The 14,853-nt window shown below is 34.6% G+C and overlaps 1 protein-coding gene across 1 annotated transcript; it reads left to right on the plus strand.

Annotated features, from left to right (window-relative positions):
• Window positions 1–449: 449 nt before the first annotated feature.
• LOC115993566 (alpha-mannosidase-like) lies at window positions 450–13,422 on the plus strand. The gene is made up of 29 exons (XM_031117505.1): window positions 450–755; window positions 879–962; window positions 1,455–1,543; window positions 1,649–1,823; window positions 1,976–2,095; window positions 2,183–2,266; window positions 2,370–2,441; window positions 2,571–2,684; window positions 3,769–3,869; window positions 4,291–4,384; window positions 4,762–4,929; window positions 5,052–5,141; window positions 5,317–5,382; window positions 5,469–5,525; window positions 6,055–6,274; window positions 6,500–6,636; window positions 7,420–7,485; window positions 7,562–7,618; window positions 7,871–7,942; window positions 8,676–8,723; window positions 8,906–9,025; window positions 10,240–10,305; window positions 10,982–11,094; window positions 11,197–11,281; window positions 11,981–12,091; window positions 12,162–12,257; window positions 12,335–12,382; window positions 12,801–12,869; window positions 13,147–13,422. The coding sequence occupies exons 1-29, from the start codon at window positions 531–533 to the stop codon at window positions 13,333–13,335; spliced, it is 3,036 nt and encodes a 1,011-aa protein (XP_030973365.1). The 5' UTR covers window positions 450–530; the 3' UTR covers window positions 13,336–13,422.
• Window positions 13,423–14,853: the final 1,431 nt, after the last annotated feature.

Below are 14,853 nucleotides of genomic sequence, written 5' to 3' on the forward strand. Positions count from 1 at the left end.
TAATAATTTACATTTATTATAATTTAGAAATATTTTAAAAAATTTCAAACAAATAAAAAAGATAAACTTTAGAGATAAATAGTAATTGTAATTTCTTTTTTGAATGTGAAGAGAAAAAAATTCTAAATTTTAGAAATTTTCTTTTTTAATTCAAAATGAAATTTATTATTTATAGGTAGAGTCCGCCGTGGAAAAAAAAAAAAAAGAGAGTTCAAAATTACATTTTACATTGACATTTGGCAAACTCTGTAATGGAACCTCATCCAATGATCAGTACGGACACTTCATTTCTTGCATTTATAAATCCAATGGCTAGGCCGGCCGGCCAATATTCCCATTGGAGAAACCGATGTTCAAGTCTCATACATTTATACATATATATATATATATATATATATACTATATTTTTTTCCTTATTTGTCACACCTTGAATTCACAAAACATTGGTTCTATAAATATTAAACACAGCTAGCTCGCAAACCGAGTAGGCATATTGGTTATCTGAGAAAGTTTTGTTTCAGGTTTGGAAAATGAGACAGCTATTTGGCCGTTTAGCTTTCTCTTTTTTTGTGTGTGTAGTGTTTCTGTGTCTTAGTTTGTATGGGAGTGTTAGTGGCAGTTATGTGAAGTACAACACTGGTGGTAGTATTGTGGAAGGCAAACTGAATGTTCATCTGGTTCCACATTCCCATGACGATGTGGGATGGTTGAAAACAATTGATCAGTACTACGTTGGATCAAATAACAGTATCCAGGTCATAGTTCTTCCATCTATGTATTTATGTGTGTAGTTATAAACTTATAATTAAGGTTTGTTGTGAATTTTGGATCATATAAAGACTAATTTTTGTAATGTTGTAAGATTTTTTGGAGTATAGGGGGCTTGTGTGGAGAATGTGCTGGACTCAGTTGTTGAATCGTTGCTACGTGATCCAAATAGGAAGTTTGTGTTTGCAGAGATGGTGAGTTCTCTGAATTGTGTGAGGGGTTTCCGGGTTTACTTAATGTGTAGCTGTATAATCGTTAGTGTTTAAGTTTCAATGTTATGATTTGTTTTTATTGGTAAGTTATACATGAACTTAATGGATTATGAATTCATGACCTTACCTGACCCTTGTGAGGTGAGTCGAGGAAGTGACATTTGAGACAAGGATCATGGCTTTCAATTTATGATGTCACATCAATAGTTTTGACTAAATAGCACGATGTTCTTAATCACATTACATATATTTGATATATACATTGCAATGTAATTGAATATTGACTGATTTTGACTTTTTGTGATTCATGAGTTAAATTTGCAATGATATTGTAAGAATGTCATAATTAATCTCTTAAATTCGTGAAAAATGTAATACATTTGTTTAAGTTGCATTGTTGGTAAATTTTTTCCATATCATGATATTGCTGTTTTCACATCTTTGTTCCTAAAGGAATTTAACATTGAATGATAGGCTTTTTTCACTCGATGGTGGGTAGAGCAAAGTGTGGAAACACAAGAAACAGTGAGAAAACTTGTAGATTCTGGACAATTGGAATTCATGTAAGACATTAGCAAGCAGCTTGAATAACTTGAATGTGTGTGTGAGAGAGACCCAATTTTAAATGCATTTCTATGGATGATAAACAACCTTTTTTCTATCTGCAGAAATGGTGGTTGGTGTATGCACGATGAAGCAACATGCCATTATATAGACATGATTGACCAAACAACTCTAGGTCATCGCTTCATAAAGGAGCAATTCAATTATATTCCTCGTGCTGGATGGCAAATTGATCCATTTGGACATTCTGCTGTTCAAGCTTACCTACTTGGGGCTGAGGTACACTATTTCATGAGTGTTTATTCACTATTTTGTAAACATTATAATTCTCTTATGCTGTGACCAACATCTGAATATGTTATGTTTTAAACAGTTTAGTTTCCTTAATACTAAGTAAGAACTGATACATCTTGATTCTTAATTCTCTGTAGCTTGGGTTCGATTCTGTACATTTTGCAAGGATAGATTATCAAGACAGAGCAAAACGCAAGAATGACAAATCTCTTGAAGTTATATGGCGTGGGTCCAAAACTTTTGGTTCATCATCTCAGGTTTGGAATTGTGACCTCTGCACTTTTACCATTCTTCTTTAAAAAGGGCGTTTGAACTCACCATTCACATGTTGGGGCACTTTGCAGATTTTCACCAATGCCTTTCCTGTTCATTATAGTCCTCCATCTGGTTTCCATTTTGAAGTCAATGATGACTATGAGCCCGTCCAGGTTAAAATTTTTCAACAATAGTTACTTTTGCCAAGCATTCTCTGAATATCAGATATTCTTGTGGAGTGTACCACCTTAATCTGGTATATATTGTGAGTTGCAGGATAATCCTTTACTATATGACTACAACGTTGAAAAGCGAGTTAATGATTTTATTAATAATGCCACATTCCAGGTAAAATCTTTGCTGACTAATATCTCTTAAAATTGTCTGTCTTAAGGGTCCTGATAAGAATATAGTTCACTAATGTATTTAGAGCTAAAGGAGACTGAAATATAACAGTTACTGTAAATATATATACAGGCAAATGTGACACGGACAAACCATATCATGTGGACAATGGGTGATGATTTTCGGTACCAATATGCTGAGTCTTGGTTCAAGCAAATGGACAAGTTTATTCACTATGTTAACAAGGTAGAGTCTTAATGAAAATAATCAATGTGTTGACTGGAAATTTGATTTCAAGGTTGCAATATCTTTGCTGGATTTGCGTTCAATTTGATGCTTGACATGGTTCTAAACATGAACCTAAGTATTTTGGTGTGGTCTAAATCACAATAACTCCTTATTTGGTCCAGCTTGCCCCTCCCCTGGATATCAAATCCATACTAGTTTCATGACTTGCAACATTTAAAAAATATATATACTGATAAGTATCCCAATTTGTATGATGGCTTTCAATAAAGGTTTATGTTATAATCAATGTGTAATTTCCCTCAAATATAAACTAGATAATTTTCCTCAAAAGCAATAGGTATTAGAGTCTGGGAACTAGCCTCTCTAAATAAATTGGGGGTTAGGCTATCTACCAATCACCTCATTTAGACCCAGCAAAAGTGGGAGATTTGTGCACTAGGTATGACCCTTGGTATACTAGAGAAATTTTCAAAACTCAAATATAGCACTAGATTTGCTAGATAATGACTCTTGATATCAAGACCATTACTAGATGATTTGGATAATGGCTCTCAAAAAAGATTGAGCATTTAAGTTGTGGAATTTTCTTTGATTTCTCCACATATTTATACCACTTCTTTCTCTACTAGCATATTTGAGGTTAAAGTGTTCTTAGAATCTGTGTTAAACCATGCTGCATTTCATGTTCTGTACTAAAACTTATTTGTGAGTTGGTATGTTAATAATTACAACATTTAGCTTGGTACTTCGAAAGATATTATGATTTCCTACCATGATATCAGTAAATTGTGTCTTTCAAGGACACATCTTCTAAATTAATTTCGATAATCTTTACTCTTTGTTTGATACTCTTAGTTAGTCATTGTATAAATATACTTTTATGGAGGTATTCACTTTTTATAATTCTATTCTTATCATTATAAATGGTTATGCATCTTTTCTTGGTATGTATTTTAATTAATTTCAAATTGGGAATGGAGCTTTAGAACATTCTTGTTTTTCTTCCTTTCTCTTTATCAGTTGTTCAATATGTTTCACTTAGTTTTTGTAATCCATTTATGAGTGTGGTTAATATTCTCAGGATGGTCGAGTTAATGCCTTGTATTCTACACCATCTATCTATACTAAGGCAAAAAATGCAGCTAATGAATCATGGCCACTGAAAACCAATGATTATTTCCCGTAAGCATTACTTTTTTTCCTTCTACCTTTACGCTCTGTTTGTTTCAGCAATTATGATTTCTAGAAAATGAGTCATTTTTCAAAAATCATTTTCTATAAAACTATCTTATTTTCCAATGTTTGGTAGCAACTTTAAATGAGTTGAAAAACAATTTCCTAACTTCCCTTATTTAGCTTGCTGTGAGATAGAATTGTTTTCCAAAAAAATTTAATGGAAAACAATGTCTAAAAATAAGTCATGCTTTTTATGTTGACCAAAGATAGTTTTTCTTTGACTCATCTTTTTTATGCTATCAAACATTAGAAAACACAGAAAACTATCTTTATACAAAGTTTTCCATCGAAACAAACGGAGCGTTAGTTGACTAAGCAATTTAAATTATCTACTGCATTAATAAGCTTCTCTAATGCTTGTTGGCAGATATGCAGACAGGGCAAATGCATATTGGACTGGCTTTTTCACTAGTCGCCCAGCCATGAAGCGATATGTCCGAATTCTGAGTGGATATTATTTGGTATGACATCAGTGTCACTCTGCCTTGCTGATTATGTTGAGTCAGAATAGATAGGGAGATGCTATTTCCTCCATTCCTGTAAACTTGGTTTTCTGGGTGCAAACAACCTAGCATCTCATGCTACCATCCTAGAAAATCCTGGTTATATATGCTTGGGATTTGGTCTCAAAAGTTGTTCTGGAAAATCCAGGTTATATATGCTTGGGATTTGGTCTCAAAAGTTGTTCACTTAGATAGCAAGAACTCTGCAAGGAACACAAAGATGTGTTCCGTGCAGAGAGAGGATAACTTCTTCCTATCATCAATAGGGCGGAGTTTTCTCATCATTTATTTGGGCTAGAAACATAATGAAGTGAATTTCCTTCTGTTAAAAATAGGCAGCACGACAAATTGAATATTTGGCTGGAAAGAGATCAAAAGGTCCCAACACTGGCAGCTTGGCAGATGCTTTAGGGATTGTTCAGCATCATGATGCCGTCTCTGGCACTGCTAAACAACATACAACCAATGACTATGAAAAACGCTTGGCTTTTGGAGCCTCTGAGGTAGGCAGCTAATCTTCATCTGAATTTGACCTTATGAGTCTTGTTTTATAGTCTTTGCACCATTGTTATCGTATGATACATTTCTCTAAGCTATCCTTTAAAATGCAACAACTTTTTCATAGACAGAAGCTGTAGTTAATGTTGCCCTATCTTGCCTTGCTAACAACAAATCAAGAGATCAATGTACGACGCCTGCATCTATGTTTACTCAGGTGGTGTTTCAATGTGGTTCCTAGCAATTTTGCTTCTATATCTATTTTCCTTATATTTTTCTTGAACTTTCCATCATTTGTTATATGTGGCAGCTCAGATAATCAGCTTGCTCCCCCTCTAGCCTAATCCTGATTCTTCTCTTTTTTCTCCCTTTTTCCTTCAATGTTTGAGCAGTGTCAATTACTCAATATCAGTTACTGCCCACCAACAGAAGAAGATACTCCAGAAGGGAAGAGTTTGGTAATTTTTTCTAATCTTTCTAACTGTGGTATTAGATAATGCTTTGTTGGGATTTTTATTCATTATGTATTAATGTTTACTTTCAGGTTGTAGTTGCATATAATCCCCTTGGATGGAACCGTACAGACATTATTAAGATACCAGTGAGTACATGCTTATTTTGTGACTGTGATATCATCTTCTTATTTCATCAAAAAGACATCAAGGGTTCTTCAACCAAGTATACGAGAAGTATACAACAGAAGAAAATCAATAACAACAGAATAATAAAATCCTCAAAAGGATCTATTTTATAAGCTTGAGTCTGACTTTCAAGTTTATGGCATGCTCAAAAAAAAAAAGACGGTACTTGATTTAATTTATGTTATCAAAAGTACTTGCCTTTTGAAAATTTGAATTTTTAAATTATTATGCACTGAGCATTTCAAGGAATTGATTTGCTCATTTAGTGTATGTAGTGTAGTGTCTGCTGTGTTCATATATCTTGTTGTATTGTTTGACTTTCTCATTCTACATCTTAGTAATTTAAGTGTCAATTTGGCGTCTACTTGTTCTTTGAAATGCAAAATTTAAACGTTTAGTGCAGAAATTTGCTCTCTTTCCTTCCTTTGATTTTGCAAATAGATAGGATGATTACATTTCAGTGTGATCTGAAAGTGGAATAACTGCCAGGTTGACGATGCCAATCTTGTTGTCCAAGATTCTTCTGGCAATACCATTGAGGCACAATATGTAGCTTTAGATCACGTTACAGCCAACTTAAGAATCTTTTATACAAAGGCCTACTTGGGGCAGTCACCAAAACAAATGCCTAAATACTGGCTCCTCTTTCAAGCATCTGTGCCGCCACTTGGTTGGAACACTTACTTCATTTCTAATGCATCTGGGAAAGGTATATGTCTGCTTTCTTTTCTCATTATTGAATGCCATTTGACTTCTCTCTCTCTCTCTCTTTTTTCCCTATTCCCTAAGAATTTTTTTAGGCTGTGAATGCTACTTAACTATGTTGGACTCTTATGAAGTTCATTTACAAGAATGGATTGGCGCAGATAGTATAATATTGAGGCTGAACTTATTTTAGTTAATCTTATTTCATATGCACTCCCATATGGTGCAGGGGAAATGAGAAATGGATTTCTTTCAACGATGGGCACTCCACAGAATGAGACCATTGAAATTGGACCTGGGAATCTAAAGATGTCCTTTTCTTCGACTTCTGGTCAACTCAAACGTATTTACAATACTAAAACAGGGGTAATTTCTTTCACAGTACCCAAATAGTTGCCTTGAATTTGGATAATATTGGTTGAACCAGTTTTTGTACATTATAAACTGCTGACCAAATGATCCAAATTAGATTGTTGTGGCATCATACTAAAGAATATATATATATATATATATATATAGATTTAGAAAGTCAACAAGGAGGAGTAATATTGAGACGGTATCTCATGCGCCTGGTGCATGTATGCATGTAGATGATTTATTTTGTCATTACCAAAATCCTCAAAGTCATCCATGTAGTACATCAGAATCTGTTTAAGTAGCAAAAGAGGGTTTAGATTAGGACTTTGTTTGTCGGGGGAAGCATTAAAGTTGACTTCTTGACCTGTTTGCGCCATTTATTCAATTATTTTTAAACCTTACAAAATTACTTGTTGGTACAATCCAATTTTCCTTCTGGGCTTTTAAAAGAGCGGGATTGTCTCTTCTTGTGTGGTCTGTTATTTAGTTTTGAAGGTTGTAACTATCTGTCTTGCTGTAAAAAAATTATGCATTACCCAATATGATTTTCCATGAATGTCCACAAATTCAATTTTCATATCATTCTATCTTGGGAAGTTGATATTCAATCTTATGTAGATTCAAGAGAAGAGAAAATTTTTGTTTAGCAGTGATGGGTACTGTTCACTTTCCCTGGACGTTCTACCTTGTTCCACCTAAATATATTTAGTTTGTTTCATTCTACTACTAGAGATGCTTCAGAGACTATTTTAGTTAAACTGAAAATTGTCTTTAAATGATTGTCATGGCCAGGTCGATGTACCAGCACAACAGAGTTACCTCTGGTATGCTTCAAGCCCAGGTTATGTCGATCCCCAGGTATGCAAAATTTATGCAGGTTTGGAAGTAATTATGACTGGATTCAGTGATATGATAATTATATTGTCTCTTACAGGCTTCTGGTGCATATATTTTCCGGCCTAGTGGCCCTCCCAATATTGTTGCAAGATCAGTAAGCCTTCTTTTCCCATTGTCACTCATGCTTGCCAAATGTCCAACCACTCACCTGTGACATGTGAATGGAATTAAATAATAAACATGCGTTAGAAACTAATAATGTACTCAACTCAAATCAACAAAACCTTTCCTAACTATTTGGGGTTTGCTGCACTGGATGCTATTCTACTTTTTCTTGTATTTGTTCTAATAATATCTGTTATATATGGTTTCCTTTATATTCTAAAAGTAATTTGATATGCTACAGGTGCCCTTGAAGGTCATTCGTGGACCATTGGTTGATGAGGTTCATCAACAGTTTAATTCATGGATATACCAGGTTATCAATTTGTTTACATGTTTGGTTTGTCAAGTGCAATCTGTTTTGCATTGTCAGGTTATCAATTAGTATGGTGCTTGTACTTTTCTCCATAATTCAGCAAGTTGTATTGTGATCTAGAACTTGTAGGCACTATAACTATGGCTATGTTATCCCCTACTATTTTTGAACACTTAGTATGATTGTTGCAAATCACTGTGGGATATGGGATGTTAAACTCACTTGTCCACCATAAACTAGACAGGAGGACATGGCCTTTTTTTTTTGTCTGCAAATTCACCATATTGAGTGAGCTGCAAAAGACAATTGTTGTGAAAAATATCCAAAATAATAAAATAGCAAGCTCCACAAAGAAAGTTTTATTCTGGTATTCTCACACTAGCTCACATATTAGGACAAGATTTATCTTCTGACATTCACACTCTTAAACAAATGCTATACTACCACTTTAATTTATAGGGACTTTCATACCTTCATATGTCTCTTATTAGCATGCAAGATTACCAATCATACATAGGAATTATTACATCTTTTTATATATTTTAAAATAGCAATACGAAATTCCAAAACCAACAAAGAAATCTCTAAACTTACTACCTTATTATTATGACCCAGTGACAACTGTTTAATAAATACATTAAGTGTTATTGTTATTCTTTATTTATATACTTCAATGTTTTGTGTCTTCCACCATCTATGTCGTGATTATTTTTACTGGTGGTTTTTTTATTAGGTCACCAAACTTTACAGAGACAAGGAGCATGCAGAAGTTGAATTCACTGTGAGTCATAGAACCTTTCTTTTCTAAAGATTTTGATGAAAGAAACATCTTCTATACATTTTAACTATGTAAATAATATGAAAACTGTGGCCAGTAATGATTTCTGTTTACTGCATGTAAAGTAAAAATTGTCTAATCTTTCTGAACTCAAATTAAGTGGCTTTGACAAATCTTATTTGCAGATTGGTCCAATTCCTGTGGATGATAGTGTTGGTAAAGAGGTCATCATGCGAATGACAACAAATATGGTCACTAACAAGGTGTTTTATACTGATTCTAATGGAAGAGATTTTCTAGAACGGGTATGAGTCATGACTCTGTCTCACACACCATTTTCCTCTTTAAAAAAAAAAAATATATATATATATATTGTGGGTACCTAAGGCATGCTTAGGCATGCTTGGCAGCGTCCTAGGCATGCTTGCAACGTCCTCGGCCGTCCTCGGCATGCCTTGCAACGTCCTAGGCATGCTTTGCAACGTCCTAGGCATGCTTGACAACGTCCTTGGCCGACCTAGGCATGCTTTGCAACGTCCTAGGCGTCCCACATCGAAGGAAAACCCCCCCACTTTCTGCCTTATAAGCTGTGAAGTAAAGGGAGTAGTGTACCACCAAGTATCTCTGTGATCACAAGAGACTTGGTGGTACACTACTCCCTTTGCTTCACAGCTTATAAGGCAGAAAGTGGGGGGGTTTTCCTTCGATGTGGGACGCCTAGGACGTTGCAAAGCATGCCTAGGTCGGCCAAGGACGTTGTCAAGCATGCCTAGGACGTTTCAAGGCATGCCGAGGACGGCCGAGGACGTTGCAAGCATGCCTAGGACGTTGCCAAGCATGCCTAAGCATGCCTTAGGTACCCACATATATATATATATATATTAGGGAACCCTTCATGTAGTAGTGCTACTTTCAGCTATAAGCTTCAGAGTATCCCAACCTGGCCACAGGTTGGGACTCAATGGAGGGTAGATTTATGTATTTTTCCCTTTTCTTTGCTAGGTAGGAAAATTTAAATCCTAACTCTTGAAGATTTTCATTGATTTATGCATGTTTGTAGGCCTCAATTCTGTGAAAAGTTTATTGATTTTTTAAAATAAATTGAAGTCCTAGATAATGTACTCTCTATGGATACAGATCTGTTCTTGGTTCTCTCTGGCATGCAAATCATGCAACAAATATAAACTGTTATATTCTAGTCCTCTTGGCTGGCTGATCATAGCTTCCAAATAACACATTTGTCCAGTTTTATGCTAAGTTTCCTTTAAAGAAGTTAGCCAATGAATTTCAGTTCCTCAAAATTATATCTCTAGAATATCATTGTAGTAACATCTTTTCACAGTAAAATCCTCTCTTCTTTCCTTAACACCCCCTTCTATTTCTTTCTTTTTTTATTTTTTATTTTTGAGTTCCTGCATTTGCAGTGTAAAACATTAAGAGTGTTGCCCCCTTCAATGGAGTTTAATGTTCTCAATGTTTATTGTGTTGTAACTGGAAATCTATGGTCATAATTTTGCAGATTCGTGATTATAGAGCAGATTGGCCACTTTCAGTTAATCAACCTGTAGCAGGAAACTACTATCCAGTAATCTTCTTAATACTCTATCAATTAACATTAACCATATATGTGTAAAACACTAGCAGCACTGGATTATTTTACTTGGGGGTGCATTAGGAAAAATGCATTATTAATGAATTAGGCTGCATTGTTTGAGCTTACAAGGATCTTGTTAATTCTTGATCTTGACAATCCTTATGGGTTTTTATTTTTTATTTTTTATATTATAATTTTTCATTTTGAGATTAGAGTTGACTCGTGGTTTCTAATTGCATTCAAAGATCAAGAATTCGAACTCTCTGATTTATAATTTTCTTGATGTCTATATCGGTCCTATCATTTAAATATACAAATATGAAACAACATTCGAACATAAGACTATAACTCCATGTCCACATATAATAATGCATGCGTGCTGTAGGTGTGTGGTTGGCTGGTTGTGAGGAGAATTTTCCTCTTGAATGGTTAATCACACAGCACCTAGCCTAGGCTACTATTCACTTTTGCAATGCATGAAGATCAGGGACACATTTAAGGCCAATACTAGTATAGGACAATAATTATATTCGGGCTCTTTAAAATTAAATATGGTTTTCTTAAAAAGTGATCAAGAGGCTCCCACCTGTTCTTTCTCATTGTGTTTAATGACTAAAATAACATTAATTCTGTAATGGTAATCTTCTTCTTCTTCTTCTTTTTTCAGCTTAATCTTGGAATTTATACAAGGGATAATAAATCTGAATTATCAGTCTTGGTTGACCGTGCAACTGGTGGAGCCAGCATTAAAGATGGAGAATTAGAGATAATGCTCCATAGGTTCAAATTTCATATTTTCTTGCTGTTTAACATTCAGGTTAAATTTGTGTTTTGGTTTAGATGTGGGCATGCTAAGCTGATTATCCTTTCTTTTCATACAAGGCGTACAATCTATGATGACTCTAGAGGAGTGGGTGAAGCACTGGATGAAAGTGTGTGCGTTGATGAATCATGTGAAGGATTAACGGTATGATAGCACAAAGAATGAGTAATTTATGCATTTGAATTACCATTTTTTTCTACACTTACCTCTATGTGAGGATGGCCATATCAAAATGTAAAGAAATGAATGAATTTCATTGAGGAGTAATAGAATAATCTAATACATTGATCTCTGTTATATATAGCTTTGTTCTCTGTTATCCACTGTAGCTTTCTTCCTGCTCTTCTAATATTTTCCAAAAGATGCATTCAATATTATGATTTCGTTCTCAATAAAAAAAGAAAACCAATACATCCTGATTTAATGCTATAACTTGATTACCACACACTGCCTCTGCACGATAGAAGGCATGGGATTTCTTAATTGGTGTTAAATACGTACATTTTCTTTTTATATATAATTTTAGAAAGTTTACATGTCTAATTTATTTAATCTTTACATGCTGGCCGGACTTACAATGAGTGTGCTTTTCCATTGGATTAATTTTGGAGTTGAAAGCTTTTTGTTCAGACTTGCATGTTTTTGATTCTCTTTCTTACTTTTACTTTGATTGTAGGGTTGTTATTTGTTATGTATTAGTGCCCAAGGCTTGCTGAATTTTGCCAGCAAAAGTGCTTTTTAGTATTAAACCAATGGCCATATAATTGAACTACTTCAAAGATAGAAAATGACTCGATTGTATTATCCATAATCCTGATTTCTCATTTGATATCTTTCATACAGGTTCGCGGAAATTATTATGTAAGCATTAACCAGGTAGGGGCTGGAGCACGCTGGCGCCGAACAACTGGCCAAGAAGTGTACTCGCCTCTTCTTTTAGCTTTCACTCATGAGGTATGGCTGGATTGCTGTTTCCAATGTTATCTTCATAGCTGGTTTACATACTAATATAATTAATTTTCAGAAGTTGGAGGACTGGAAAGCATCTCATTTGACAAAAGCAACGGCCATTGATCCAAACTACAGCTTGCCTCTCAATGTTGCTTTGATTACTCTTCAGGTTTCTATGTTTACTCACTGTAGAATAAATTGAGTTTTTGATTCTCTCTTTCTTGCTCCCTAACACTAATGTTGCAGGAGTTGGATGATGGAAGTGTGCTCCTCCGTTTGGCTCATTTATACGAGGTAAATTATAAAAAGCATAAGCTCCTCTTTGTACTCCGATTGATGTGAACCAAGTATGAGTGAAAAAAATCTCGCGTGGGATGGGTACATGCACCCATTGTCTTACTGACATGTGGGTCCATGTGGATCACATGGACCCACATACCCACATAGACCCACATGTCAGTGAGACAATAGGCGCATGCGCCCGTCTCACAAGATACCATCTCCTACGAGTGACTCTTAGATATGTGTCAACTTAAGAGGCTCTTCTCCCAAGTCATACATACAATATCCACTAAGCCCTAGTCCAAACATGACATATCCTACATCTTTTTTTCATTTTCTTTTCCTGGGCTCTAATATAATTTCCTTCCATGTTGCTACGTCAAATATGTAGTTCTTATATACTTTTTGGTGTTGGTGAAAATGTATTCAGGTGGGTGAAGATGCTGAATATTCAACACTAGCCAATGTTGAACTGAAGAAGATTTTTGCTGGGAAAACGGTATGTCTAATTTCTTTTTTTCTTTTTTTTTTTGAGAAACCGGTATGTCTGATTTCTGCCTAGTGTTATTGCAGTAATTTTCATCCTAACAAGGTAGTAAAAGTATGGTCCCAGATCATTCTCTATGATTAAATCATTTAATCTGAAACAAATACTTGGGAAGACACAAACACAAAGAACTGTTATTAACATATATTTTGGAAGAGAGGATAAATCCGAAAAGCCATGTTATGAGGGTGTAAAATATCAATGTGATTATTAGTTTTTGAACTTTCAGATAAAGGAGGTGAAGGAAATGAGCTTATCAACAAACCAAGAGAAGTCAGAAATGAAGAGGATGACATGGAGAGTTGAAGGGGACAGCAGAACGGAACCTAACCCAATTAGAGGCGGTCCAATCAACAATTCAACTCTTGTTGTTGAGCTTGGTCCTATGGAGATTCGTACTTTTTTGTTGAAATTTTAGCAGATCTATCATCGTTGTATAATTTGAACAGGACACAGGAAATAATATTTTTATGCTGTGTTGTATGCCTGTATCAACAAGACAACAAGTCTAGAGTTAAAAAATAAAAAATAAAAAATAAAAAAAAAACTTATATCACTATGTGTTAAATTATTATTGATCGATAAATAAGCAATGTTCGTAATATGTTTAAATGAGAATTAAAAGACAATATCGAACAGCCTAGGTAAATATTTAGAACTCAATAACTAATTTTACGGCTTAATCACTTTTTACTTTTAAACTAGCAATTAGTCCAAATATAAGTGATTAATCAAATTTCATATTGCACGCATATTAGCATAAGAACTAAAGCATAAATAGAGCAAGTTTAATGTGGACGATAGTTTTTGGCCAAAGAATGTAGACTTAGTTTTTGCTATAAAAAAAACATGGTTGATAGTTTATGGTATACAAGTTTACTTTGTCCCAATATTTGCTTGGTTTTAAGATATAATTTATTTTTTTAAATGAACAAATTCAAAAAAAAAAAATTGAAATGAAAATGACTTTACATATTTGCAATTTTTTTTTTTGAAACATTTACAAATTTTTTTCATAATCACTTTACATAAATTTTTTTTCATAATCACTTTACATAAATTAAAATTTTTTTTTCTTTTGGATGTAATTTTTTTTTCTTTTGGATGTAATTTTTTTTTAATGAATCATTATTATATTCATTGATTTTTTTTTTAACATAGAATTTCTCTTTTCTCAAAAGGACAAGTGTCATTAAAAAAAAAAAAAGTGTTTTAAAAATTAGACAAATGAGCGAGTTTTTTTTTTTTTTTTTGAGAAACCTTCATCTGAATTAATAAACTGAAATCAGCCAAAATCGGCTAAAAGTACATCATTGACTTGTGGTCGAACATCCTCCATCCACACAGAGAAACCAACAATATGTCTCGCATATTTTACTAAAGAATGAGCTACTGAGTTGCCCGATCTACGAGTGTGTGAAAAAGAAATACAAGTGCAGGAATGTAAATAATGCTTAATAGAGGAAATTAAATGGCCAAAAGAAGAGAAAGATTCTTTTTCCTTTCTTAAGGCAGAGATGACCACCTTTGAGTCTCCCTTGACAATAAAAGAGGATAGGTTGAGGTCCAATGCTAAGGTGACAGCTCGAACTGCTGCTAATGCTTCCGCTTCATCTGAAGAGGATGGGAGCTGAATGTTTTCTGCCAAGGAGGCAATGACCATCCCATGCGAATCACGTACAACCACTCCTAGTCCAGCCTCGCCCTTATCCTTAAACACAGTTCCATCAAAGTTGATCTTCAATAAAGGTGAAGGAGGAGGCTCCCACTTGGGTGGTTGCCTTTGTGGCCGAGGCAAAGGAGTAGAAATAGCTGGTTGAGCTTGAGTGAAATCTTGGAGCATCTGTTTGGCTGAAGGGAGAACTTGAGAGAGCGGATAAAGCTTGTTGCTTGTTCGGAGCTGGTTGCGCCTAGACCAGATTGTCCACGCCAAAAC

Source organism: Quercus lobata, chromosome 6 (genome assembly GCF_001633185.2).
Source record: "Quercus lobata isolate SW786 chromosome 6, ValleyOak3.0 Primary Assembly, whole genome shotgun sequence".
Taxonomy (NCBI): Eukaryota; Viridiplantae; Streptophyta; class Magnoliopsida; order Fagales; family Fagaceae; genus Quercus; species Quercus lobata.

What these genes read in the sequence shown, in the direction of transcription:
- LOC115993566 (XM_031117505.1), top strand. Translation starts at nt 531, where the DNA reads ATGAGACAGCTATTTGGCCGTTTAGCTTTCTCTTTTTTTGTGTGTGTA. An exon ending in CAGGTTATGTCGATCCCCAG is followed by an intron (nt 7,486 to 7,561) that starts GTATGCAAAATT and finishes TGTCTCTTACAG; the next exon opens with GCTTCTGGTGCATATATTTT. An exon ending in TTAATTCATGGATATACCAG is followed by an intron (nt 7,943 to 8,675) that starts GTTATCAATTTG and finishes TTTTTTTATTAG; the next exon opens with GTCACCAAACTTTACAGAGA.